The sequence below is a fragment of the Borostomias antarcticus genome (assembly GCF_949987555.1).
Source record: "Borostomias antarcticus genome assembly, chromosome: 24".
NCBI classification, from domain to species: Eukaryota; Metazoa; Chordata; class Actinopteri; order Stomiiformes; family Stomiidae; genus Borostomias; species Borostomias antarcticus.
In genome coordinates, this window is record NC_140257.1 from 9,040,993 (window position 1) to 9,065,516 (window position 24,524).

At 45.7% G+C, this 24,524-nt stretch overlaps 2 protein-coding genes across 2 annotated transcripts in view; one reads left to right on the forward strand and one right to left on the reverse strand.

The window, feature by feature from the left end:
* The window catches only part of pigk (phosphatidylinositol glycan anchor biosynthesis, class K), a 29,346-nt gene extending 24,447 nt beyond the window's left edge, over positions 1-4,899 (reverse strand). Inside the window, exons 1-7 of the mRNA XM_084457952.1 lie at positions 4,786-4,899; positions 4,169-4,222; positions 3,844-3,935; positions 3,463-3,598; positions 2,772-2,883; positions 2,519-2,615; positions 568-685 (exon numbers count right to left, since the gene is read on the reverse strand). Coding sequence (XP_084314078.1) covers positions 568-685; positions 2,519-2,615; positions 2,772-2,883; positions 3,463-3,598; positions 3,844-3,935; positions 4,169-4,222; positions 4,786-4,869 — 693 coding nt within the window. The 5' untranslated portion in view covers positions 4,870-4,899. The remainder of the gene's footprint in view (positions 1-567; positions 686-2,518; positions 2,616-2,771; positions 2,884-3,462; positions 3,599-3,843; positions 3,936-4,168; positions 4,223-4,785) is intronic.
* A 1,651-nt stretch (positions 4,900-6,550) lies between these two features.
* The window catches only part of ak5 (adenylate kinase 5), a gene marked incomplete at both ends in the record, with an annotated part of 62,226 nt that continues 44,252 nt past the window's right edge, over positions 6,551-24,524 (forward strand). Inside the window, 6 exons of the mRNA XM_084458210.1 lie at positions 6,551-6,610; positions 7,819-8,005; positions 8,619-8,786; positions 10,038-10,210; positions 12,795-12,908; positions 23,641-23,832. Coding sequence (XP_084314336.1) covers positions 6,551-6,610; positions 7,819-8,005; positions 8,619-8,786; positions 10,038-10,210; positions 12,795-12,908; positions 23,641-23,832 — 894 coding nt within the window. The remainder of the gene's footprint in view (positions 6,611-7,818; positions 8,006-8,618; positions 8,787-10,037; positions 10,211-12,794; positions 12,909-23,640; positions 23,833-24,524) is intronic.

Sequence of the window (24,524 nt, forward strand, 5' to 3'; positions counted from 1 at the left end):
CCAACTCCATCTGTATGGAAGCAGCTGTGGCCAAGAGACACCTACGCTGGATAGGGCACACCATCCGTATGCCAGACCATCGCCTGCCCCGCCAAGTCCTCTATGGCCAACTACAAGGAGCTAAGCGCGCAGCTGGCGGACAAAAGAGACGCTACAAGGACTACACCAAAGTCCTTTTAAAGCACTCAAACACCAATTCCACGCGGCTTGAAACTCTCGCACAGGACAGATCAGCCTGGCAGTTGACCTGTGCCAGAGCAGTCTCACAAATCCACCACAAAAACGTACAGAGAATGGCTGAGAGGCGCACACAACGACACCAGCGGGCGGCCGGTATTCCTTTGGCATCCGGGTTCCCCTGTTCCACCTGCGGACGAGTGTGCGGCTCAAGGATCGGCCTCAACGCCCACGAGAAGTGGCACCAGCATCCAACGTCGCTGACCCCCCACCCCCACCCTGAAGCAAGCGTCATCATCGGACACGATGGACAGCATTGATGGTGTGTGTGTGTGTGTGTGTGTGTGTGTGTGTGTGTGTGTACGACATGAGAAGAGTGTTTTTACTCACAGACAGGGAGTCCTCCCCCACTTGGCTACTGGCGAGGGCCATGAGGTTGGGGGAGTAGAACCTCTCGTACATGGAGGCGCCCTGGCAGGTGTCGATGATGAACAGCAGCTCATTGTACCTGGAGGCAAACATCAAACCATCAAACCATCAAACACACACACACGTAGACGCATGCATTTCTACACACAGAGACATGGGTACTATACAATGACAAGACAAGACAACCCCCCCCACACACACACACACACACACACACACGCACACACACACATACGCACGCACACACATCCAAGGAATTTAGCTCGCAACCCTCTAGGTGGAATGGTAGTTGCCGTGGCAACCGAGCGAAGCCTTCTGCTCTGGTCCTCTCTAATCCGCCGCCCCCCACCCCCCTCCCCCTCCTCCTCCCCCCCACCACACACACACACACACACACACACACACACACACACACACACACACACACACACACACACACACACACACATCCGCCTAACCAGGCTTTAATGAGCGCTTACACCCGTCTCTCCCCAGACAAGAGGAAGGCGTCGTGACAACATATCCTTTAATGAAGGACCGATCGGTCAGGAGATGACAACGCCTCCGCGGTGTCTGTGATCTGACGGACCTGCGATTACCGCACGGGCGGGGTGACGTCACGGAGCCTTTTATCCAATCAGGGGCGGGCCTGACTCTCCAGCCAGACTGGCGGGCTCTACCGGGATCCAGAAGAGCGCCCCTCCCCGCCCTTCAGTAATTAAACACACTACACACCATTAGCCCATTAGAAAGCACTCATTTAGATATCAGAAGCTATTAAGCTCTTCATTATAGGAAAAGCCTCTCTCTCTCTCTCAGACACACACACACACACACAAGGGGTGGTGTCCTTGTCGTCATTTCCCCAGGCATCACAGTGACGGCTGGCGTTGGGCTCAGTTTATAGTTCAGTCTGGTGAACGATATTGCTGCTATAAAAGATTTAACAGCTAAACACACTTATGTTAATAAATGCTTGTGAGAAAAACCCAGGTTGACCTGACTATTCCACTATTCAGAGTGATCTGAGGCCATTAAACTGGTATGTTTACTCTGAGAAATATGCATCAGAATAAGTGAAGCAATACTGTATGTTGTTTTCACGTTTAATAATAGCAGCTTATCTCTCCAGGCAGTTGGGCCTGTGAACACATACATCCCCTCATGGCGCTGATAACGGTTGGTAGCAGGTGGGCTCCCAGAATACACCTTTACACCACCAGCAGCCTGACACCCGGGAGGTCCACCTCTCTTCAAGAGAACACCCACCTCCCTTCAAGATAACACCCACCTCCCTTCAAGAGAACCTCCACCTCCCTTCAAGATAACACCCACCTCCCTTCAAGAGAACATCCACCTCTTCAAGAGAACATCCACCTCTTCAAGAGAACATCCACCTCTTCAAGAGAACATCCACCTCCCTTCAAGAGCACATCCACCTCTTCAAGAGAACATCCACCTCCCTTCAAGAGAACATCCACCTCTTCAAGAGCACATCCACCTCCCTTCAAGAGAACATCCACCTCCCTTCAAGAGAACATCCACCTCTTCAAGAGCACATCCACCTCTTCAAGAGAACATCCACCTCTTCAAGAGCTCATCCACATCCCTTCAAGAGAACATCCACCTTTTCAAGAGCACATCCACCTCTTCAAGAGCACCTCCACCTCTTCAAGAGCACCTCCACCTCTTCAAGAGCACCTCCACCTCTTCAAGAGCACCTCCACCTCTTCAAGAGCACCTCCACCTCTTCAAGAGCACCTCCACCTCTTCAAGAGCACCTCCACCTCCCTTCAAGAGCACATCCACCTCCCTTCAAGAGCACATCCACCTCCCTTCAAGAGCACATCCACCTCCCTTCAAGAGCACATCCACCTCCCTTCAAGAGCACATCCACCTCCCTTCACGTCACCTTCTTTTCTGCCACATTTGCTCGAAGGCGTCGGCCAGCTCCACGTTACTGATCTCCTCCGAGTCCTGGAACTTCAAGAAGCCATTTCCCCCGTGACCTGGAAGTACACAAACATCGCACATATGACCTCTCATCACCCGGACATCAACAAACACACATTTACTGCCGACAGACAGCGGGAGAATCTAGGAATGCGTTTGGTATTTCAAATGAAATGAGTCAACAAAAGAGTCTGTAGACGAGAGGACAATACCGGTCAGGTAGATGAGGATGTTGCTGTGGTCGTCAGAGAGCAGCCGTTTGGACCGCGGGGTGCTGGGTGGCAGTCTGCCCGTCAGAACGCGCAGGAAGTTCTCCACAGTGACCTGAAGCCCAGCCACGATAAAGAGGAAGGTACTCAGAACAAAATCCTGGACCAATTCAATTGTGATTGACGATTCAGAGCAACAACAAAAGCAGCACTGCTTCAGAGCAGGCACTGTAACATTAATGCCAATTAACAATACTGCTTTAAGTTACTGCAATATTACTGTAAGAGGAGACACTCTGAAATGTCCACCTTCTCACTGATACTGGTAATGGATGTGTTCTGAATGTTGAAATCAATTAATTCAAGGTTTAGTTTTTGTTCTTTGTGTATTTTAATTCAAGGTTTAGTTTTTGTTCTTTGTGTATTTTAATGAATTGACGATCACATCATATGGCATGATAATGGTGGATGTGCTCCCAGTTCAGTAACCTGTCGGCCGAGGTAAATATCCTTGGACAAACTCTGATAAGCCTGTGAGCTTTTGTTTTGGTGATGATAACTAGGTGCTCCTTATCTAGAGGCGTCTTTGGTATCAAAGTAATTTCCCCTTTTACGCGCGCATGGTAAACACTGCCCGACCCTTAGGAGCAGAGTCAACCCCCCCCCCAGGGACAGCATGGCAACGCAGGCTCACCTCGTAACCACGGTAATCCACCTCCACGTCGTCGCCGTACACATTCAGCTCCATGTTCTTGTGGCTGAACACAGTGGCTGGTTTAGGGTTTCTATGGTTACAGGCCATGTCATCTGCCAACATCAGCACAATGTGACTGACGAGAGAGAGAGAGAGAGAGAGAGGGAGAGAGAGAGAGAGAGGTAGGAACAGGAGACAGGGACAGAGAGGGATATATTGTGCTTGTTTTGTAATCAATGTTGTCGTTTCCTGCATTTCGTACATCAGTAATGTTGTAGTTGAATCATGTTTCACACTGTACAGCAAAACACACAGCACATACTGAGCAAAACACACACCCTTACTGAGATGGACCAGAACAGAAGGGGATTGAGGCCTTACCTATCTGGGATACCGAGTCTCTTGACGCTCCTGTACACAGAGAGTGTGTTGGCAACATGGCGGTAGTTAAACCAGAATCTGGATGTGCACACCTAAGAAACAAGGGACAGAATCTTGTGTTTGAATCATGCAGTAAGTAGCACTTGAACAATTTGTATTGTGTATTGGAAAGATTAAGACAGCCATATCATTATGTGAAGAAGAAGAAGAAGAAGAAGAAGAAGAAGAAGAAGAAGAAGAAGAAGAAATAATAATGGCCTCTAATGGAGAAATATCAAAATAGCAGTGCTTGTTTGCAGGGTGGGCCTACATACTCCATACTCACCAGCACTGCCCAGTTGTTGGTATGCCCACTGCTGAAGAATTGACCAGCTTTAGCCTTCATTAAAATAGGAGGAGTGTAAGGTTTAATAAGGATAGCTAGCTGGCTAGTATATTTATACATTTTCTTTCACGTCCGAAGACAGAACAACTAGCCTACTGGGTTTATTCCATTCATTCAGCTTGCAATGATGTTGCAAAGCAGGCAATACGCAACACTCTGCACACAATGCACATTCACTCACCACTACTATTCTGTACAGGTATATATTGCATAATTTGCATTTGCGCCTTTCTTTTTATTGGTTATAATGTATTTTGTATTTGCACTGTATTTATTTGCACTGTTTTTTGTATTGCACCTGCACTGTCATGTATCTGCACTGTCCTGTCCTGCAGCTTGTCCTATGTCGTCTTCATAAGAGTATGTCATTACCCTAGCCAGATCCCTAGTAGCCTATGTGTAAACTATATTCATGGAGAATAAACGGATCTTGAATCTTGATATGGCCCAGACAATGGAGGCTAACTAGCTAGCATGCATGGTTATCTGACGCAGAGAATGCAACACATTACGCTACAAAACATGATTCGTATGTAAACGATGAAATAATATTTTACCTCAATGTTGTTACTTTCCACAAATGCCTGGAAAGAAAACAAGCTCAAAACGGTGACAATTTTCAGAGAGCAGCAGCTAGCCATATTGATACGGAAGCGCTCTCACAGGCTGGCTCCGCCCATATGGAATAAAATACTTCCGCATATGGTCCTAAGTATCAAAATAAAAGCTCGCCGTTTGTAAAGGGTCAAGCTGCTGCAGGTGTGCAATTTATTTATAGAACTCGAGTTAAAGAAACTGTTCACTGAAAAATGGGATGTTCTCTACGAGAAAGAGAAATTCGGAGGCACTGGAGGTGCCATGTCCTTTCTTCTTTTGGCAATAATGTTTTTCTTTTTTGAAGATTATTTTTAGTAACCTACTATTTAATTTTGACAACCTCCTGACATTGCTCATTTTAATACGATGATGAAATATTGTATAATTCATGCTATTGTATCCAGTTTCAACAGTACACTGCAGTTCAGTCTTGGGGTTGTAGAATATCCAAGATAAAAGTCTACTTCCTCACGCCAATAGATAAGACTACAATAGACTGGAGCACAGGTCTGCTACCACCAGAAGCTGCAGTCGACCTTCCTGCGGCTTTATCATTTGAGGCGTCAATCGCCCTCCCCACCACTGAGCTGCGAGGCTCAGCTAAAAATTTCCTGGCATTAAAATGGAATGCAGATTATGCACAGCATCTTTCCCCATCACATATAGACCTATCCTATACTGAAAAACACTTTTCTATTCACCTAATTACATAGGCTAAACAAAAGGCTGTTTTTGAACAGATGCAGAAGGTGGCTGTGCACTGGTTAGTCAGGTGGATTGATGGAGACTATTTGGTTATTGTACACTATGCCAAAAAGGAGAAAGTTTGCTGCCATTGGGCAAGTTGATTTGATATTTGGGCCATAATGGAGCCATGTAATTGGTCAGGAAGGGGGTCAGGAGGATTGGCAACCTGTTAGCTGAGAGAGCCCGTGTGGCATAGCCTATAAATAATAAGTGTGTAATAGTTGACTGATGAATAATAGTGAGCTAGCCTACATAACTGCTGCCTTGTTATATTGTGGATCTAACCTGTTGTTTTATTCTAACATTGCAATTTATTAAATTGCACTAAAATGCAGTCATTATTTGAACATGTAGGCTATCGATACAATATAAAACAATATAAATATTATCCCCCATAATCCCTTTGATATGGATATCGGAATAGTTCAGTCTTCTTTAGTATATAATCAAAACAACCCAACTGCAATTTGATTGATGTTTGATATTGATATTTGATTTAAAAAGGATTTATTAAAATTTATCAAAACGGACATATCTGTTTTTGGTAAATAACTGCAATTCGTTGCACGCTCCCGGGTAGGTTTGGATAAGTCAACGATAACAACAAGCTGCAACCTGTGTAGGCTACAGCCTGTGACTAAATCTACCCGACAAGTCTACAAGTTGCCCTCGTATGCGAACTGCCAACTTGAAGTCGCAAGCTGTTGCCTCTCCCTGTCTGGCTTTCCCGTCGAACAGGATGCAAGGCAGCATGTTGTAGAGTACAGCCACATGTGAGGGTGGCACACAGTGGCATTGCCTACAGGAATCCTATAAAGTCACAGTAAAAATGTGCTGAGGTTATATCAGACCCCGGGAATCGTTCCGCCTACAGCACCAATTAAAGAACACCGAGAGAAGTCTGCAGATAGAAGTCTGGGCTGCACTATCAAGAGCAACGTCAACATTCAGGAGTGATATTTCTGAATTTCTGTTAAGATGAATACCAACGATGCCAAGGAGTATCTCGCAAGGCGAGAGATACCTCAACTGTTCGAGGTGAGACTTGACTGCGCTTCTCAGAATGGATAGTTTAAATAGATTTAGTCCTATTCAGATCGTAATGTAGCCTAAGTCTATGGGTCGTTTGTGTAATGCATGATGTATAGCCCCAATTACGTATTTGGTTTGGCTGATGTGCGTAAATACGTATTATCCGCGAGTGTTCGAGACAATTACGTTAATTAGATATAAAATAGATTGAACAAATAATATGCAATATAGCCTATAACTACGTGACTAAGTCAAACTGACCATAATTTGGTGTCATCGGTCACTAAATGATGGGATCAGATTCAGTACCACTGAAAAGTGAATAGTCCAATAAGCTAAAGGTGCAGTAGCTGCCCAGTTAGGTTACATTTAATTCACACTATGCATGTATCAGAAAGAGGAGAAGAAAGATAACCCGTCGTTACTGCATACGTGGAGGTCTCCACGTATTGTTGTCCACATGTTGCAATTGGGGCATTTTCCTCTCCGATGGCATTTCTCGGTAAAATGTAGGCCTATAGCATAACTTTGATTATAGATTAAAAACATTGAACACATTGGTATCACACGTGACTACTTGTTTACTAGTAACAAATTACAGCTGTTATTGGATGACAACTAATTAGCAGAATTGCTGTCTGTAATTTGGCCTTGATGCATTAAAAGTGCAAGCACGGTTTCTTCCAAGCAATCTTCCATAACACAGACCAAGTAACTCACAAAGAATCTATTACTAAATCTCGCCACTGGCCCAGTCCATTGTGTTGTACCACTAAAAACAATAAGATTGTGGGGAAACAGCTTAGGGCGGGTATCTATCAATATATTACTGTAAGTTTGAAGGATGTTCTCATTCCAGGGAAAACCATTGTTTTAGAAGTCAAATCACACACAAACACTCATGTCTCTGCCTCTGTATGGACAGTTCTCACTACAGAATCCTTTATCAGAGATCGGATCAGAATGGGACATAGAGATGTCTGCATTATATCAGTTTCTGTCAGTTTCTGATTTCATCGGCTGCAGCCAAGAATAGACCCTTTTCCGCTACTGAGGCAAGCCAACACATTCCGTACTGCACGACTTCGACTATTGTCTTTAAGTAATGGTTTCACTTTAGTTGCCTCACTTAAAACCAAGAACGACAACAACCAAAGTTATAATAATGAAAAGCAACAGTCTACTAAAGTGTAACTTGTACTGTTTTTGTCCAGAGCATGTTGACAGGGCTGATGTACTATCGGCCTGACGAGCCCGTAGACTACCTGGAGGGCTGTCTGAGGAAGGTGCGGGAGCTGGGGGGGGCAGACAAGGTCCGCTGGGACACTTTTGTGGGACAGGAGAAGAAGTCGCTGCCCCCCCTCAACGGGGGACAATCGCGGAGGTCCTTCTTCAGGAATGGTGGGCTCATAGGTCTGCGTGTGTGTGTTTGTGCACGCGTGTGTGTGTTTGTGCGTGTGTGTGTGTGTGTGTGTGTGTGGGTGTGTATGTGTGTGTTTTGTAGGTCAGTGGCATTGTATATACTGTAGTTGTCCAGGCTGACAACTCATGATATTGGTGCTGGTGTGAGGTGTGGGCGGGGCTAGTGGGATGGTCCGGGTCTCCTCGTGACCTGTGGGGCTGTTAAAAGGGAAATAAGTGTTCTCATTCATCATTATTCTGACATGGAGTGTCCCAGGAGTGGGCCTATCCCGGGATCTGAAAAGACAAAGGTGCCATCGGGTCTAGCGCAGAGGGAAGCAGATGCAAAGTCATTATAACTCCCGTTTCTTATTTGCATATCATTTGCATAGCAAAGCAGTTTGCCTTTGCCCTTGAACACAGAGCATCACAATGCAATGTTAGTATCGCCTCGGGGTGTTCTGTCCTTTTTTGTGCATGTCGTCATTTGTGTAGCCTATGTCATCGGGTAGGCAGTTAGCCAATCGGTATGTCAATTGAGGGTAATGGGGAAATGCAAACAAATAGTTCCACACGTGTTGTGCTGCTGTGTCTCCCCCCCCCCCCCCCCCAGTGTTGCCGGACAGCCCCAGTTTCCCGTACCGCCGGTATGACCGCCTGCCTCCCATCAGTCAGTTCTCCATCGAGAGCGACTCGGACCTTTCCGAGACCGCCGAGCTCATAGAGGAGTACGAGGTGTTCGACCCGTCCAGACCTCGACCCAAAGTCATTCTCGTTATCGGTAAAGAACTTGGCATAAACACTGTGTGTGTGTGTGTGTGTGTGTGTGTGTGTGTGTGAGAGAGAGAGAGAGAGATAGAGAGAGAGAGAGAGAGAGAGAGAGAAAGAGAGAGAGATAGAGAGAGAGAGAGAGAGAGAGAGAGATGAGAGAGATAGAGAGAGACAGAGAGAGAGAGAGACAGAGAGAGAGAGAGAGAGAGGCAGAGAGAGATAGAGAGAGACAGAGAGAGATAGAGAGAGAGACAGAGAGAGATAGAGAGAGACAGAGAGACAGAGAGAGATAGAGAGAGAGACAGAGAGATAGAGAGAGAGACAGAGAGTATGCTCTGCTGTTTCCCAGAGCCATGAAGGATAGGACAAACAGAAGGGAAATACAGATAAGAGGAACTTCCTTTGAGGACGCCTTCCTGTTTCCCATGGATAGAACCAGCATATATAACGCCTTATATATAATCTTATCGACGGCTAATCTGATTCCATTTATAGGCCTGTCGCTGTGGAAAAAGATTCATTTAACATAAGATTAAGCATATCAGTGACAGTGGGGTGGTCAAAATGATTGTACTGTACTGCATTAGCACTGTGAATTGCATACACACCACACTGGTCAGTAGAACTATTTCACAGTAGAATAATAATGATAATAATAATAATAATAATAATAACAACAACAATAATAATAACTAATAACAATAATAATAATAATAATAATAATATAATTGTCATAGTAATAATAATAGTAATAATAAGAAGAAGGCTTTTTTTGTCATACAACTTGATACTCCAACACATGCATGCTACTAGTACTACTAGTACTTGTGCCTAGTTCTCTGTGTGCTGTAAATGGTTGATAGTAGGTGATTGATGGGTAACCTAGTTCTCTGTGTGCTGTGATCCGTAGGTGTTCTATCCTTCGGTTGGTGCTACCGTTGTTCCCTGTTCAATTTTTGGCAATGTTTGTGCAGAAACGAGTATGATGGATGCAATTGTCATAGAAATCTGTCAGACCATTTCACACAGAGACAGGGAGAAACTAGGGGCCCCCCAGAGACTTACACCGCTTGACATCTCTCCATTTGTTCTCTTTCCCTGGGTGGAACAATTTAACAGGCCGATTTTTCTCATCTATTATTTCTAAATGTAATTCCTTGCTTGGGCGTGTGTTCGTGCATGCTTTCAAGTGGTTCATGAACACCAGTTTCCTTCATAACCAAACAAACACACACACACTCCAATATTAATCTCCCTACAGGTGGGCCGGGCAGTGGTAAGGGCACCCAGAGCCTGAAGATCGCCGAGCGCTACGGCTTCCAGTACGTGTCCGTGGGCGAGCTGCTGAGGAAGAAGATGATCCACAACGCCCCCAGCAACAGGAAATGGAGTCTGATTGCGAAAATCATCACCAACGGCGAGTTGGCGCCACAGGTGGGAGGACGCGGGGTCCGTGAGCAGGGGAGGAAGGGGAGACGTCCATCGCGTGTCCACACCCCCACGGGTCATCATCACAGCATGTGGCGTGAGAAGGGACTAATTAGCGGCCTCCGTAGCAGAGGGAGGCTGGAGACGGAGAGAGACGGCTGTCTCTCTTGTTACGGTCCTGATCTGCTTAATAATGATTCAATCTGTGGAGAGACAAGAACGGGTTTCCCTGTTGTCTTTACAAATATTAGCTGCCCTCCAGACACTTAATTAAGAGATAATGTACAAGCTATGAACCCGCTGCCTCTCTGTACGCTGCATGCATATCTAATTGCGCTTGTTGTCAGCGCTGAATTGATTGGCTTATTCTCTGCTCAGCGTGAGGGAAGGACAGACTGTACACACCAAAGCTGAAACAAACCTGTCGATCACTATGGATCAGCTTGACCCACTCTGAACTGGGGTAGTGTTGTAGCACCGTGCCAAGCCCTCGCCCGAACCCTCGGCATAGCTTGAATGACACACCGCCATTTAGTTTGTAGTCCCAGGGCGCATTTTATTAAAACCCCCATACGAGGGTACTGTACTCACATTATTAAGGGCTTTTAGATCTTAGGTATGACCCATCCCTCCACAAGGGGGATAATACGTTTGGTCCCTTATAAAAAGATGCATTTGTTTAGGCATTATTGCAAATGTTATCCATAAAACATCTGTTTTTTAAAAAGGCTTTCCTATGCCGAGTTTCCTGTGATTTTGAACAGCTGCCCCACTGTATCTAGCTGTGAAGAATGCGTCACATTGACAGGGAAGGGTGATCTGGGAATGTGGGTGGATGTTTTTGGGAGATGGGGAACAGGCGTGTATTGATGACTCCATCCAGGCGGATATGGTTCAAAATGGAGGCTCTTCTTTCGTCAGTGGGAAGAACAGAAGGCAGTGGGTGTTTGACATTTAGAAAGCAGACCAAACCCCAGACTACAAATACTGTAGGGCTAAGCTTGGGGCAGAGGTTTTTTTCTCTCAGACTAAGATGGATTCTCGTAAGGACTCAAATCTGTTCATCTGGCCGACCTTCCCGCTTGCCTGCCTGTTGGAAAATGGAATGTTCTGTTAGGAAAATTACATCTCTGTTGTTGATTTTGCGGCATAGGGATGGCTGTGGTTGTAACAGCTAATTTTAGACCGGTACGTTACGCACATGGCTGTATTCATTGATGCAATCTCTCTCTTTAAATATATACATGGCCAAAGCGTCTCTCCCCCGGTCACAAGGAAACGAGGGCTGTTAAAACATGTGGCCACTCTGGAGAAGAGTGTGGTGATAAGCTATCTGCTACCGTACAGTGTGTCATCTTGTTATAGAGAGCCTTGAAGATAGATGACAGAGAAAAGCAGCGATGTGGGTTTTAATAATACACAATATGGACAAAAGTATTGGGACCTCTTAATCATTGAATTCAGCCGTTTCATTCAGTCCCATTGCCATGGGACTAAATGAAACACCTGAATTCAAATGGGTCATTCTAAAGAGCTGAACTGAGACTGAATTCCAGCTGGTACCGTAATAGAATACCACCACTCTGCTGACTCAATAACTGAGTTCCAGACCTCCTCAGGCATATAAACATCAGCACAAAAACGGTGTCCTGGAAGCTTAATGACATGGGTTCCCATGGCCGAGCAGCAGCATGCAAGAGTTGCATCACCAAGTGCAATGCCAAGCATCGGAGGGAGTGGTGTAGCCGCCAATGGACTCTGGAGCAGTGGAAACGGGTTCTGTAAAGTGACGAATCACGCTTCTCTATCTGGCAGTACGATGGACGAGTCTGGGTTTGGTAAACGTTACCTGCCTGACTGCATTGTGCCAACTGTAACGTTTGGTGGAGGAGGGATAATGGTCTGGGGTTGTTATTCTGGGGTTGGCCCCTTAGTTCCAGTGAAGGGAAATGTTAATACTTAAGCTTACCAAGGCATTTTGGGCAATTCTATGCTTCCAACTTTGTGGGAACATTTTTGGGAAGGTCCTTTTCTGTTCCAGCATGGCTGTGCCCCAGTGCACAAAGCAAGGTCCATAAAGGCATGGTTGGGTGAGGTTGGTGTGGAAGAACTTGACTGGCCCGCACAGAGCCCTGACCTCAACCGCATCAAACACCTTTGGGATGAACTAGAACGGAGATTGCGAGCTTGGCCCCCTCATCTATCATCAGCGTCTGACCTCACAAATGCTCTTCTGGATGAATGGGCAAAAAATCCCAGACGCACTCCAAAATCTTGTAGAAAACCTTTCCAGAAGAGTGGAAGCTGTTATAGCTGCAAAGGGGGGACCAACTCCATATTAATACCTATGAATTTAGAATGTGATATCATAAAAGCTCCTGTAGGTGTAATGTGTAGGTGGCCCAATACTTTTGTCCATATAGTGTAGCTTTTATTAAAACCCACTGCTGCGGTACAACCAGCATAGTTCAGGGAATAACACAACAATATTGAGAGTGTAGAATTCCCCGGTCTATCTGTTCTTGGAGATATTGATCTCTGTGTTGTCACAGAACCTGTAGGTGATGATGATGTGTCTGTGTCCACACAGGAGACCACTATCACGGAAATCAAACAGAGGATAATGAAGATCCCGGACGCCAGCGGCATCGTGATCGACGGCTTCCCTCGTGACGTCGGACAGGCTCTGTCTTTCGAGGACCAGGTATGCTCTGCAGAAAAACAGCAACTGTGAGTTAAGGAACAGACCCAAGGCAATCCACCGAGCGTAAAATATGTCTATTTATTCCCACTGTGGTTCTATTTATCCCCCCCCAACATACTACGGCGAAGAAAAGGACACTGGCAACCATAGGCGATTTTACCCTCTGAAAGTAGGGGGGGCAACATTTTGACGTGAGAAAAAAAAACCAGTTCTGCCGTCCCGTCCCGTCCCATCTATTTACAAAGAATGCCAGTTGTGAACAGTATGCTAATAAGAAATCCGTATGACAGTTCAAAATGCACAACGCATCAAACTTCATCTAGACACCACGAGCATGTCAATATGACTTTATGACCGAGCACTAGGCCATACCCAACATCAAAACATCAAACTGCAACTGTGCACGTAGCAGAGCAGTGAGTGTAGTCTATCACACACACAGGCAGTCCTGCAGCCTTCGAAATAGGCTATGCCATGTCGGTAGCACAACAGTAACTAAATTATGCATAGCTTCAATAGCCTCTGGAGCACTTATGCATTCGATTGCACCTGCTGCGGTGTCATTTTGAGTGGCAGCTTCTTCATTAGCATTGCCAGTTTTATTTTTTTTATGAAGAAGTGGTCAATTGTTTTTATAACTCTTTTCGCCATTGTGAGCAGGTTGGCTAGTTGTAGCTTGTTGAGCACTGAGCAGTACAGTCAGATCTCATTTTTTGTCGGTAACAGATCAAACCAGAAATAGTTGAGGTCGACGGACGAGTTGTGCCATTGGTGGATTATGATTTATTTTATTTTTTTTAAGTTAGCCTAGTTTAAGTAATAAATACACTTTTAAAATGAATGATGACCTAACACAAACTGGTACAAACCACAATTATGTATTTAATAATTGTGTTAATTTGTAAAAAAAAATAAAAAATAAAAATAAAAAAATAAAAAAGAATTTGAGCAGAGTTGGGCTGGCCAATCAGGGGGGGCACTTGCCCCTGCCCCCCCTATAAAATCGCCCATGCTGGCAACAATAGCCTGGTAAAAGCATCTGTACAGCAGTTTGCTACAAACATTAACCGATCTTCGCCTCCTCAGGAAGGTCAGTCTTCTCTGCCCGTTCCTGAACAGAGCCTCTGTGTTATCGGTCCAGTCCAGTTTGTGGTTCATTTAGACTCCCAGGTACTTGTAATAGTCCACCATCTTCACCCCCACCCTCCGGACGCTAATGGGGGTTGGGGTCTTCTTGTTCCGCCGATAGTCCACCACAATCTCCTTTGTTTTGCTGATGTTGATCTGGTGATGGCTGGTGTCACACCTTCCCACCCAGCTCTGAGGTAACCAGTGTTGCACACCACCACCTCTGTCTGGCAGCGCTACAGTCTGACATGTTGTTGTCTGTCAGTGAGGTAGTTGTGGATCCAGGACACAAGAGTTGCTGTTACCTTCTCGGCCAGCAGTGACGGTTTCATGGTATTGAATCCGCTGTAGAAGTCAAAGAACATGGTTCTTATCATGCTTTGTGGCTCCTCCGGGTGTGCATAGGCCCCGTGTAGCATGTAAATAATGGCGTCCTCCACACCAATGCCCTCCTGGTATGCAAACTGCCGGGGGTCTAGAGAGTCTCTCACCTGTGGCTTGAGGTGTTGTAGAACCAGCCTCTCCAGGATCTTCATTAACTGAGATGTAAGGATGTCCCTTCTTGGGCACCGGGACGATGTATCAGATCTTCCAGAGCTGCGGCCCCCAGTCTCAAGAGAGGGTGAAGAGGCGCTAGATTATATCCGCCAGCTCCCAGGCGCACACCGTGGGGTTGATGTGGTCCGGTCCTCAGGCCTTGTTCACACTGACCCTGGAGTCAAGCCATTTGCTTCATGGTACTGTAAATTGACTGCACTTACAGTATATAGCGCTTTTATCCAAAGCACTTTATATAATGGCCTCTCATTCACCTATTCACACACCATTGGCGTCATGCCTGCTCATTGGGAGTCATTTGGGGTTCAGTGTCTTGCCCAGGGACACTTCAAAATGTGGACAGGACGAGCCGGGATTCGAACTGCCAACCCCACGATCATTGAGCCACTGCCACCCCACAAACTTGTATTAGCTATATGGGACTGTAGACCCAGCATTGGCTGGTTGGTTGGCTGGTTATGGGGAGTATATTGTTTTGAGACTAACTCGACCCAGATTACAAACTATATAAGAGAAACTGTGAGCATTCACACAACCTTGTCTCACCTCTCAGTTCATCGGCTATTCAAGTGAAAAGGGCTTTCCATTTCATTGTTTCTGTGGTAGTTTGTTCAGCTTGGGGCGGATAATGGAAATCCTGTCAAGTGGCCAATTGTGAGAGCAGTTGATTATATTTAAATGGTGCCTCTCATTATCAAATTAAGCTCTCTTAGCATGGTGCCAGAGCATGTGGGGGGTGTAATCAAACAATCAATCAATCAAAGCTTTATTTTGTATAGTGCATTTCATACACAGAGGCAACACAATGCGCTTTACAGAGAACAAGGGAGGTGGGCATACGACCCACCCCTACATATTCCAGAGCTAGGTCAGTTAAAAACAGAAAAAGGTTTTTCATGGTAGGTTTTCTTTTTCCACTCTTCTTTTTTTTTTTTTTAATTGTCAACTTTATCTAATGCGGTTGTTTGTGTTTTTGGTTTATGGATTACATTGCTGTTGTAGTGAGTGTGTTGTTTTGTTTTGTGAGACTGCTCACCTGCTATGCATTGCATAATAATCTACAGAGAGAAATCCACAAAGCTGCAAGAATGAAAAATTCATAGATATTGACTGATTTGCAACCTGGCTGTTGTTGAGCAAACATAGACACAGATCCTGTCTCCCTTAGTTGAAATCATTTCCCTACTGCATTTCCACACAGCATCGATTTTGTGTTTCTTTTTAAACCCCTCATAACAGATTCACTCTTTCTTTTTCTGGTTTATACACTCTCAGACAGACGACACATAGACAGACACGCAGACACAGAAACTCCTCATCTCGCTGCTGGCACAGTAATGGCACAAGTAGAGTGACTGAATGTGTTTTTATTGCCTACTGGAGAGGAAATCAGATTGCGTGCCAGGACTGGAAACAACAACATTTATTGTGAAAGGTAACCTTTTAAGACTGGTCCGGAGTTTGTAAGACTCTTATCAACATCGTCATGGTAACTATCCGCGTAAAGCCGGCGGCCGTAGCCAATCACATCAGAGAATTGAGGCGGTCTGCAGGAGTGGTGAAAATGTACGAGTGGCAACAATGTCAATCTCTCTCCTGTCAGGTCTCAGCATTCTTTATTTCACACCAATTACTGAGGAGAGAGATGGCACGCTGGCAGGTGACTACCGGGGGGGGGCGGACACACACACACACACACACACACACACACACACACACACATTGTGTTGTTCAGATTTCAGGTCCCTTTGTAGAAAAAGGCGGAGTGAGAAGATCAGCTTTCTTCCCTACAGGATGTGTGACCTGTAAAATGGCCACATAGGAAGTGTGATGTGATCAAAATAAAATGTTTTTTGATGTTTCGCTTTCTCGTACTGTAGTTCTGTGCGACACCGATGATGGAGATTTGATATTATCAAGTTTGAATTAGGGGAAATAGGTAGGCTTTACAGTATCAATTATAAGTGGATTATACTGTAAGTGTGTGATTTGTTTACGTTTATTTACAGGATCCCCATTAGCTAATGCCATGGCAACCAGCTAGTCTTCCTGGGGTTCACACACAACAAACATTACATCAAAAATACATTAAAAGACAAACAATTGATACAAATGAAATTAAAATAAACAAAAGAGCATCGTCAAAAAGCAAACATATTTCCAACAAAACTTAACAACAACCAAGCATCCCTCTGGAACCATAAACAAGATTTGCCTGCTACTGCTCAGCCTCTGACCTGCAATGTGAATATTAAATATGAAGTTTATTCTTACCAGGCATCAAATTTGACTGCTTGCTTTTCAAATCAAATCAACTTTTATTTATATAGCACCTTTCGTACACAAGAGCAATTCAAAGTGCTTTGACAATAGAATAAATAAATAAATAAACAAACAAGGTACAATATAAAAAATGAACACAATAATACAACAATACTACAAAAAAAGAAAAGAGTAATGAATAAAATATGAAGGGGACTGGGTTTACTGGAATGCAAGGTTTAAAAGATACGCCTTCAGTTTACTTTTAAAAGTCCGTACAGTCTGTGGTGCCCTCAGATCCTCTGGCAGGCTGTTCCAGAGGCGAGGGCCATAGACACTAAATGCCGCCTCCCCGTACTTCATTGTCATCACCTGAGGGACAACCAGGAGGCCAGTGCCTGAGGATCTGACACTAGCATGTCTGAAAGATATTCAGGTGCTAGGCTATTCAGTGATTTAAACACCAGCAATACAATTTAAAAATCTATTCTGAATTTGACAGGTAGCCAGTGTAAGGACCTCAGGACAGGTGAGATGTGCTCTCTCTTCCTTGTTTTCGTTAAAAGACGCACAGCAGCATTCTGAATGATCTGAAGTTTGTTGACAGATGTATTAGGAAGGTCAGAGAAGAGAGCATTACAATAGTCAAGTCTACTGGAAATAAAAGCATGCATGAGTTTCTCTGTGTCTGCCTGGGAGAGAAATGGTCGCACCTTTGCAATATTTCTATTTCTAAGGTGGTAGAAGGCGGTTTTAGTAATACTGTTGATGTGAGAGTTACAATTCAAATCAGGATCTAAAAGCACGCCAAGATTTTTTGCTAAGGGCTTGTTGTTTTTGGCCGGGGACTTTAGGTTAGTGCACAGTGTCTCTCTCTGGGCCTTAGCACCAATAATTAAAACCTCAGTCTTGTCTTTGTTTAATTGGAGGAAATTATGTGACATCCACTGGTTGACATGGTCAATGCAGACAACCAGTTTATTTATCGGGCTAGGGTCATGGGGTGATAGTGAAATATACAGCTGTGTGTCGTCAGCATAGCTATGGACATTTACTCCATGTTCTCTGATGATATTTCCCAGCGGCAGCATATATAGACTAAACAATACTGGTCCCAGGATCGGCCCTTGGGGAACCCCACAAGATATGCTGGTTTTGGCCGAGAGGTGCTCATCAAGAGAGATAACATAGTCTCGACCCGAAATATAACTATTTTTTTGTCTGCTTTAACCGCCTCTCTGAACTAACGTAGGCCTTGGCAATGTGAGAGTGTCCTTTGTGTACGTCTTCTGCTTTAACCGCCTCTCTGAACTAACGTAGGCCTTGGCAATGTGAGAGTGTCCTTTGTGTACGTCTTCCAGCGGGGATCTTCTGTTCTCTGTTACTGTATGGGGTGATTTATGTCCTGTCTCTACGTACACAACTCTGTAGCTTCTGCCAGACACACCCCTCTCGTCCTTCCGTAATGAGGCCCTGAGTTATGAATTCTTCATATTGTGTCCCCCTGACAGCATATCACAGTCGTATAGCACAATCATTCCCCGCCCCTCGATGGTATGCGAAGGGAAACACAAAATAAATTACTTGTGTCTATCTTGAACAAAGCCTTGCAGTGGAGCCTAATGCATTTCTGATGATGTTTGTCCAAGTCCCTGCTGTTTCTCTGAACCAGGAATATTCTGCCACACAAAACAATAGGTCGGCTACATCAACAGACGATGCGATGCACCTTACTGTTTATATTTGATAGCAGAGAAGCGCTCTACTGACACAACACATTTAGAGATGAGATGTGATTGGATGCCCCTTCGCTCAGCTCAGTGTGTAGCTTATCGGTTAAATGGAAAGCCAGGGAGACTAGCATAAGCAAACATCATCTCTCCTCTCATACTACATACATACTGTGCGTGTCTGTAGGCGGGACACTCTACAAAGCCTCGCTGAAGCTTTCTAAGGGTCAAGAGGGGTCAATATGCATGCGGTACACCCTTAATTGAAATGGATTTTACATTGAGACAGGATGTATGGATAAAAGCCCTTAAGATATGGGAGATTATAGGGAAAATTAAACTGATTTATATGTTGTCACGGTGTGTGTGTGTGTGTGTGTGTGTGTGCTCAGGGCTCGGGGGGGGGGGGGGGGGGGCTGTAAAGAGAGGACAGCCAAGGGTTTACAGAGAGGTGGATCTCCTGTCTCATGTTTAATTTGGTGATTGGGTTGTAGCTGATTCTCAGGGACCAATGAGGTGTTACTGGGGACATGGGGTTTTACAATCTAATTATGTGACAGCTGGTTATGAGAGAAGTTTTCATCATCTTTTGAGCCAAGAGACCAAAGGAAATCCAAATGCCTGGATGACAGACAGAGGCCGTGGCGTCACGGTTAAACCTACTTGGTCCCGAAAAATATGTGAGAGGCTATAGCCTAATACCTCATATTAGCTCATATTTTCTTAAGATTAAACGGGTAAAAAAAAAAAAAAAAGTCAAAAGGGCAAAGTCTGCTGAAGCAGAGCCAGTGATAGTTGGAGAGTCTGTCAGTGCGTCGAGGTCTTCTGTGATCTCCATCTGCCGACTGAAGCTGTCAGTCACAAGGCCGGTGTCACGGGGGTGGCAGATGGCCCCGCCGAGGACCTCGCTCCAACTCTCGGCTCCACCAACGTGATTTAGCGGGAGCACCACGCTGGTCACTCGCCAGGAGAGAGAGAGAGAGAGAGAGAGAGAGAGAGAGGGGAATATAAAAGGAGGAGATGGATGGTGTGATGGAGGGATATACTCTGCTCTGACAGCGTTCATATGGAACATGAGCAGCCAGAAGGGAACTGCAGGCCACTCTATCTGTCATCATCTCTGCCTAATGTTGGCCCTGCATGTTGCCAGAAGCAGCTGGAAGTTGAAAGTGTGTGTGTGTGGGTGTGTGTGGGGGGGGGGTATGTGTGTGTGGAGTAAGGATAAGGTAAGCAAACATGTCACATTAGATGATGCACTCTTGATGGTGAGTAGTGTTTACCTACCTACCTACATACAGTATTATGGTATGCTAGTGTTAGCATTAGCACGTAGTTCCGCCCGGCTCCAATGGTGTTTAGTTTTAGCATTAGCATTCGTTGTTTTCCCACCTGGAGGGGCTGTGGGCCAGTGGGCTGCTGTTCCACTGGGGACCATCCTTCTAACCCCCCTATGTCACCCAAGACTCCTCATGCTGCTGCTTTAAAACTTCACAACAGCCTACATGCCCTCTGGAACTCAGTATAAATGTATAGAACAGTGCTCCTCCACCCTTACCAGACCTCCTTGGTCCCTCCATCCCTCCATCCTGGGATTTTGGACAATTAAGGGAAACAAGTTAAATAATCTAATTACTGTCTGATGGGAAGGTCACACTTAACCAAGGTTTTACCAAGATTTAGAAGAAATTTGTACACATATCGATGGCTATTGTGTTAAATGTTCTAGAAGTCCAGGGCAAATTTTACTTTATTAATAGGTTTGGAACCATTGCCAGCATTATTGCATAACCTGTGGGAACATACGATGAGGCTGTTAGGGGTTGAGGCTAGTAGGGTTTGAGACTGGTAGGGTTTGAGGCTGGTAGGGTTTGAGGCTGGTAGGGTCTTAGGATGGTAGGGTTTGAGGCTGGTAGGGTCTGAGGCTGGTAGGGTTTGAGGCTGGTAGGGTCTGAGGCTGGTAGGGTCTGAGGCTGGTAGGATTTGAGGCTGGTTTGAGGCTGGTAGGGTCTGAGGCTGGTAGGGTCTTAGGCTGGTAGGGTTTGAGGCTGGTAGGGTTTGAGGCTGGTAGGGTTTGAGGCTAGTAGGGTTTGAGACTGGTAGGGTTTGAGGCTGGTAGGGTCTGAGGCTGGTAGGGTCTGAGGCTGGTAGGGTTTGAGGCTGGTAGGGTCTGAGACTGGTAGGGTTTGAGGCTGGTTTGAGGCTGGTAGGGTCTGAGGCTGGTAGGGTCTGAGGCTGGTAGGGTTTGAGGCTGGTAGGGTCTGAGGCTGGTAGGGTTTGAGGCTGGTCTGAGGCTGGTAGGGTTTGAGGCTGGTAGGGTTTGAGGCTGGTCTGAGGCTGGTAGGGTGTGAGGCTGGTAGGTGGAGGATCTGTAGGACCTTAAGCAGGCGGGAGGAAGAGGAAGTAGCGCAGGTTCAAAAAATAACATTTTAATATGAAAAATAAAGAAGGAACACTGGGAGGAACATTGACAACAGCTGAATCCCAAATCGCGCATTTAGGCGAAAGTGCAGAGCACTCACGGCCTCGTGGCCTACATGCGCGTTCCCGCTAAGTCCACAAGGGCTCAGGGTAGTCCCAAAACTGAATTGCTAGGTCCACAAGTGCGTCACTGCCACCATTTTGCACACTTTAACCGCATTTACTGAATAGTCTGCAACTTCGCAGACTTAGCGGCAGAAAATACCCACAGTCCACCGCGTCTCATGTGACACAGTGTGCATCCGAGTCATGATCCGAGTGCATCACACATAAATGATGACATTTGCCGATAACACAACATTTATCTTGAAATCGACATGCTGCAAACATATCCCACCCAATTTCTTTTTTTTATTATTATTAAATTAAAACAGACGTCAGTCGGTCAATTTGCAGAGCCGAGCTGAGGAGCACGTCAGAGCAGCCTCTGCGTTGGAGGGACGCGGCAGCCAATGAAAACGAAGTGGGAGGGGCATTGAGCTAAACTGGCTTGGGAATCGTTGGCACGCCGCTGGAAGTGCAGTCCCATTTAATTCACGGCACTGCACCCTCTGGCCCTTCCAGCTGACGTCAATTAAGTGCTCAGGCCTCAGGCCTCAGGCCACAAGGGTGGTTTGCACACTCAGATTGGGATTCAGATAGCGAACCGACAGAGAACAAAGGAAACAGGAGGGCATATATACTCTGGGAGAACAATCGAGGAACAACATACAGGTGTGCAACAAGACATAACGAGACAGGTGCAGACAATCACCCAGACAAGGACAGGGAGGGATTCCAACAAGACACCAACACAAGGACAGAGGAACACAGACACAAGGGAAGGGAACAGGGAATGAGGCTGTTTTGTTTTTTATGTGTTTGTTTACAGTATATGTTTGTTATCTTCTTTTATTTTTTGTTTTTTTAAATCTTCCATCTTATTGGAATATAATATATACATATGATGTGAAGCACTCACATAATGTAAATTCTCTGTTGTAAAGCTTTTTGAGCTGCATTTATCTGTATGATTTGCATTTGTTATTTGTATTTATTTTGCTCAACAAAGTCATAATTTGACAGAGTCTGATGGATGGTTTGACTTCTACTCTCTAGCATTTTAACTAAATAGCTTCTATAATTGGTGACAAATCCAACTGGAGATGTGATTTACAGTATCGCCAGTGCTCTTCTGAGCCCATTCCCCTGGCGAGATCCATCACCAGATCGAAATTGTTATGTGTGTAGTGTATTTATAATCTGTTTTAGCTAGCTGACGGTGTGTGTGTGTGCGTGTGCGTGTGTGTGTCCTTTGAGAAACGATGACCTTACCCAGCACCACAGTGGGAATAAATAGCCATGTTTTACGCTCGGTGGATCGCCTTGGGTCTGTTCCTTCACTGACAGTTGTTGTTTTTGTCGAGAGCTTGCTAATCTAGGACAGCTTCCTGTGGCTGAATTAACTGCAGAGCGTCTTCATCATCAGGTCAACTCTGGCCAGGCTTCTGTGTTCCATTAATGGAACATGCTGTGAACTACTTGGCATTTGCACAAAAGTGCTTTAAACTGTCTTCCTCTTTTCTATAATAGGTTTCAAATTCTAAAGAAAATACTTTTGTAAAATCACAGGATATGTGCTGTGTTACAGGTAGGACTGCTACTGTAGTTACTTGAAGCGGTGCAGAGTTAACAAGAAAATATGCAAATGTACAAGTAAACTTGTAAATAAACCATGCATTCCTGTCACGCCACACTATAAATTAGTCTTTATCTACCTGAGGAAATGAGTGCAGAAGTTTGGTCGGTGAGGAAACAGACACGTTGATTTTAAAAAGACGAGAATTGGTGTCCCATCATTCAAACATGCTGCAAAAAAACCAAACTTGAATTAATACTACCTTTGGCGCCACGTGTCCGATTGAAGATCGGGATGAGACGAAGCGTGCGATAAGAAGGGACCTCAACATGGCGGCGGCGCCTATGTCTGGAGACGCAGAGGGAGGAGACAAAAGGCGTTTGAGGTTGCTGCAAAGAACGGGTGGAAAGCCGGTGTAGTTATGCGTTTTATTCTATACAGTATAATGCACGCACACACACCTCACTGATCCACGTCAAGGACGATGGTGCGCACGGCGTTTCACAGAACTGTCGGTGTTAATACAGAGCGCAGAGGCTGTTCAACTGGACTCTTTAACGTCACGGCAGCCTTTCTATCAAGCCCCTCTCTTTATGAGCAAGTAACCATAGAAACCGCATCCCGTTTCTCTCCGTATGGATTCTGGCCGGATGACAGTTTTGACTGCGTGATGCTCGTTCTGCACGACTGACTGTAAAACGGGAGCGTTCTCACATTTGAGAAGATCAGGGGGCAGATTGAATCCGTGCTATGAAGTGGTCAGCGCTGGTTTGTGTTTGGAGCTGTTTTCTGACTTGGTCAAAGTACAATCGCTGAACTCTCCTCTCCCTCAGACCACGAACACTTGGGCTACTCTGACACAGCAATGCTGTCAGACGATCTCAAAGCCGTCCGAACGCGGCCAGAATCAGCCTGGCTGGCCCCCCTCACCCCTCTGTCTGTGTCTGTCTGTGGTCAGATCTGCACCCCGGACCTGGTGGTGTTCCTGGCCTGTTCCAACCAACGTCTGAAGGAGCGTCTGGAAAAGAGGGCGGAGCAGCAGGGTCGCCCGGACGACAACCGCAAGGCCACGGAGCGCCGCCTGACCAACTTCAAGCAGAACACCATCCCCCTGGTCAAGTACTTCCAGGAGAGGGGCCTCATTGTCACGGTGCGACCGACCACCTACATGTAGTGGCTGTGTGTGTGTGTGTGTATGTATGTGTGTGTGTGTGTGTGTGTGTGTGTACAGTGTGTGTGTGTGTGTGTGTGTGTGTGTGTGTGTGTGTGGGGGTTGGTGTGTGTGTGTGTGTGTGTGTGTGTGTACAGTGTGTGTGTGTGTGTGTGTGTGTGTGTGAGGGCCTCCATCCTCACGGGGGTTTGCATCAGATGCTTCAGTCCCTGTATCTGTCATATGCGTGTTTGTGTGTGTGTGCGTGTGTGTGTGTGTGTGTGCGTGTGTGTGCGTGTGTGTGTGTGTGTGTGTGTAACCAAGTGAAACTGAGTCCTCGTGAGTCCTGAGTAGGTAGCGAGTTTTTTGGTTAATCTTACCTCCCCAGTATAAATACATCCACCCGTTGTCTGTGTCTGTCGCACAAGAGACCCGGGTTCAAATCCCACCCTGGATATGCCGAAACATATTGATTACATGTGTACGTGTGTCAGGTTCACAGTATCAAGCGCTAGCAGAGCTCAGGCCGAAAAAGACAGGAAACATTTTGTCACTCTGTCATTTCATAAGCCACAGCCATGACCTTCATTAGAATTTAGGCAGAATAGCTGAATCCCAATCTGAGTGTGCAAACCACCCTCGTGGCCCCTCGCACCTGCGGCCTGAGGCCTGAGCACTTAATTGACATCAGC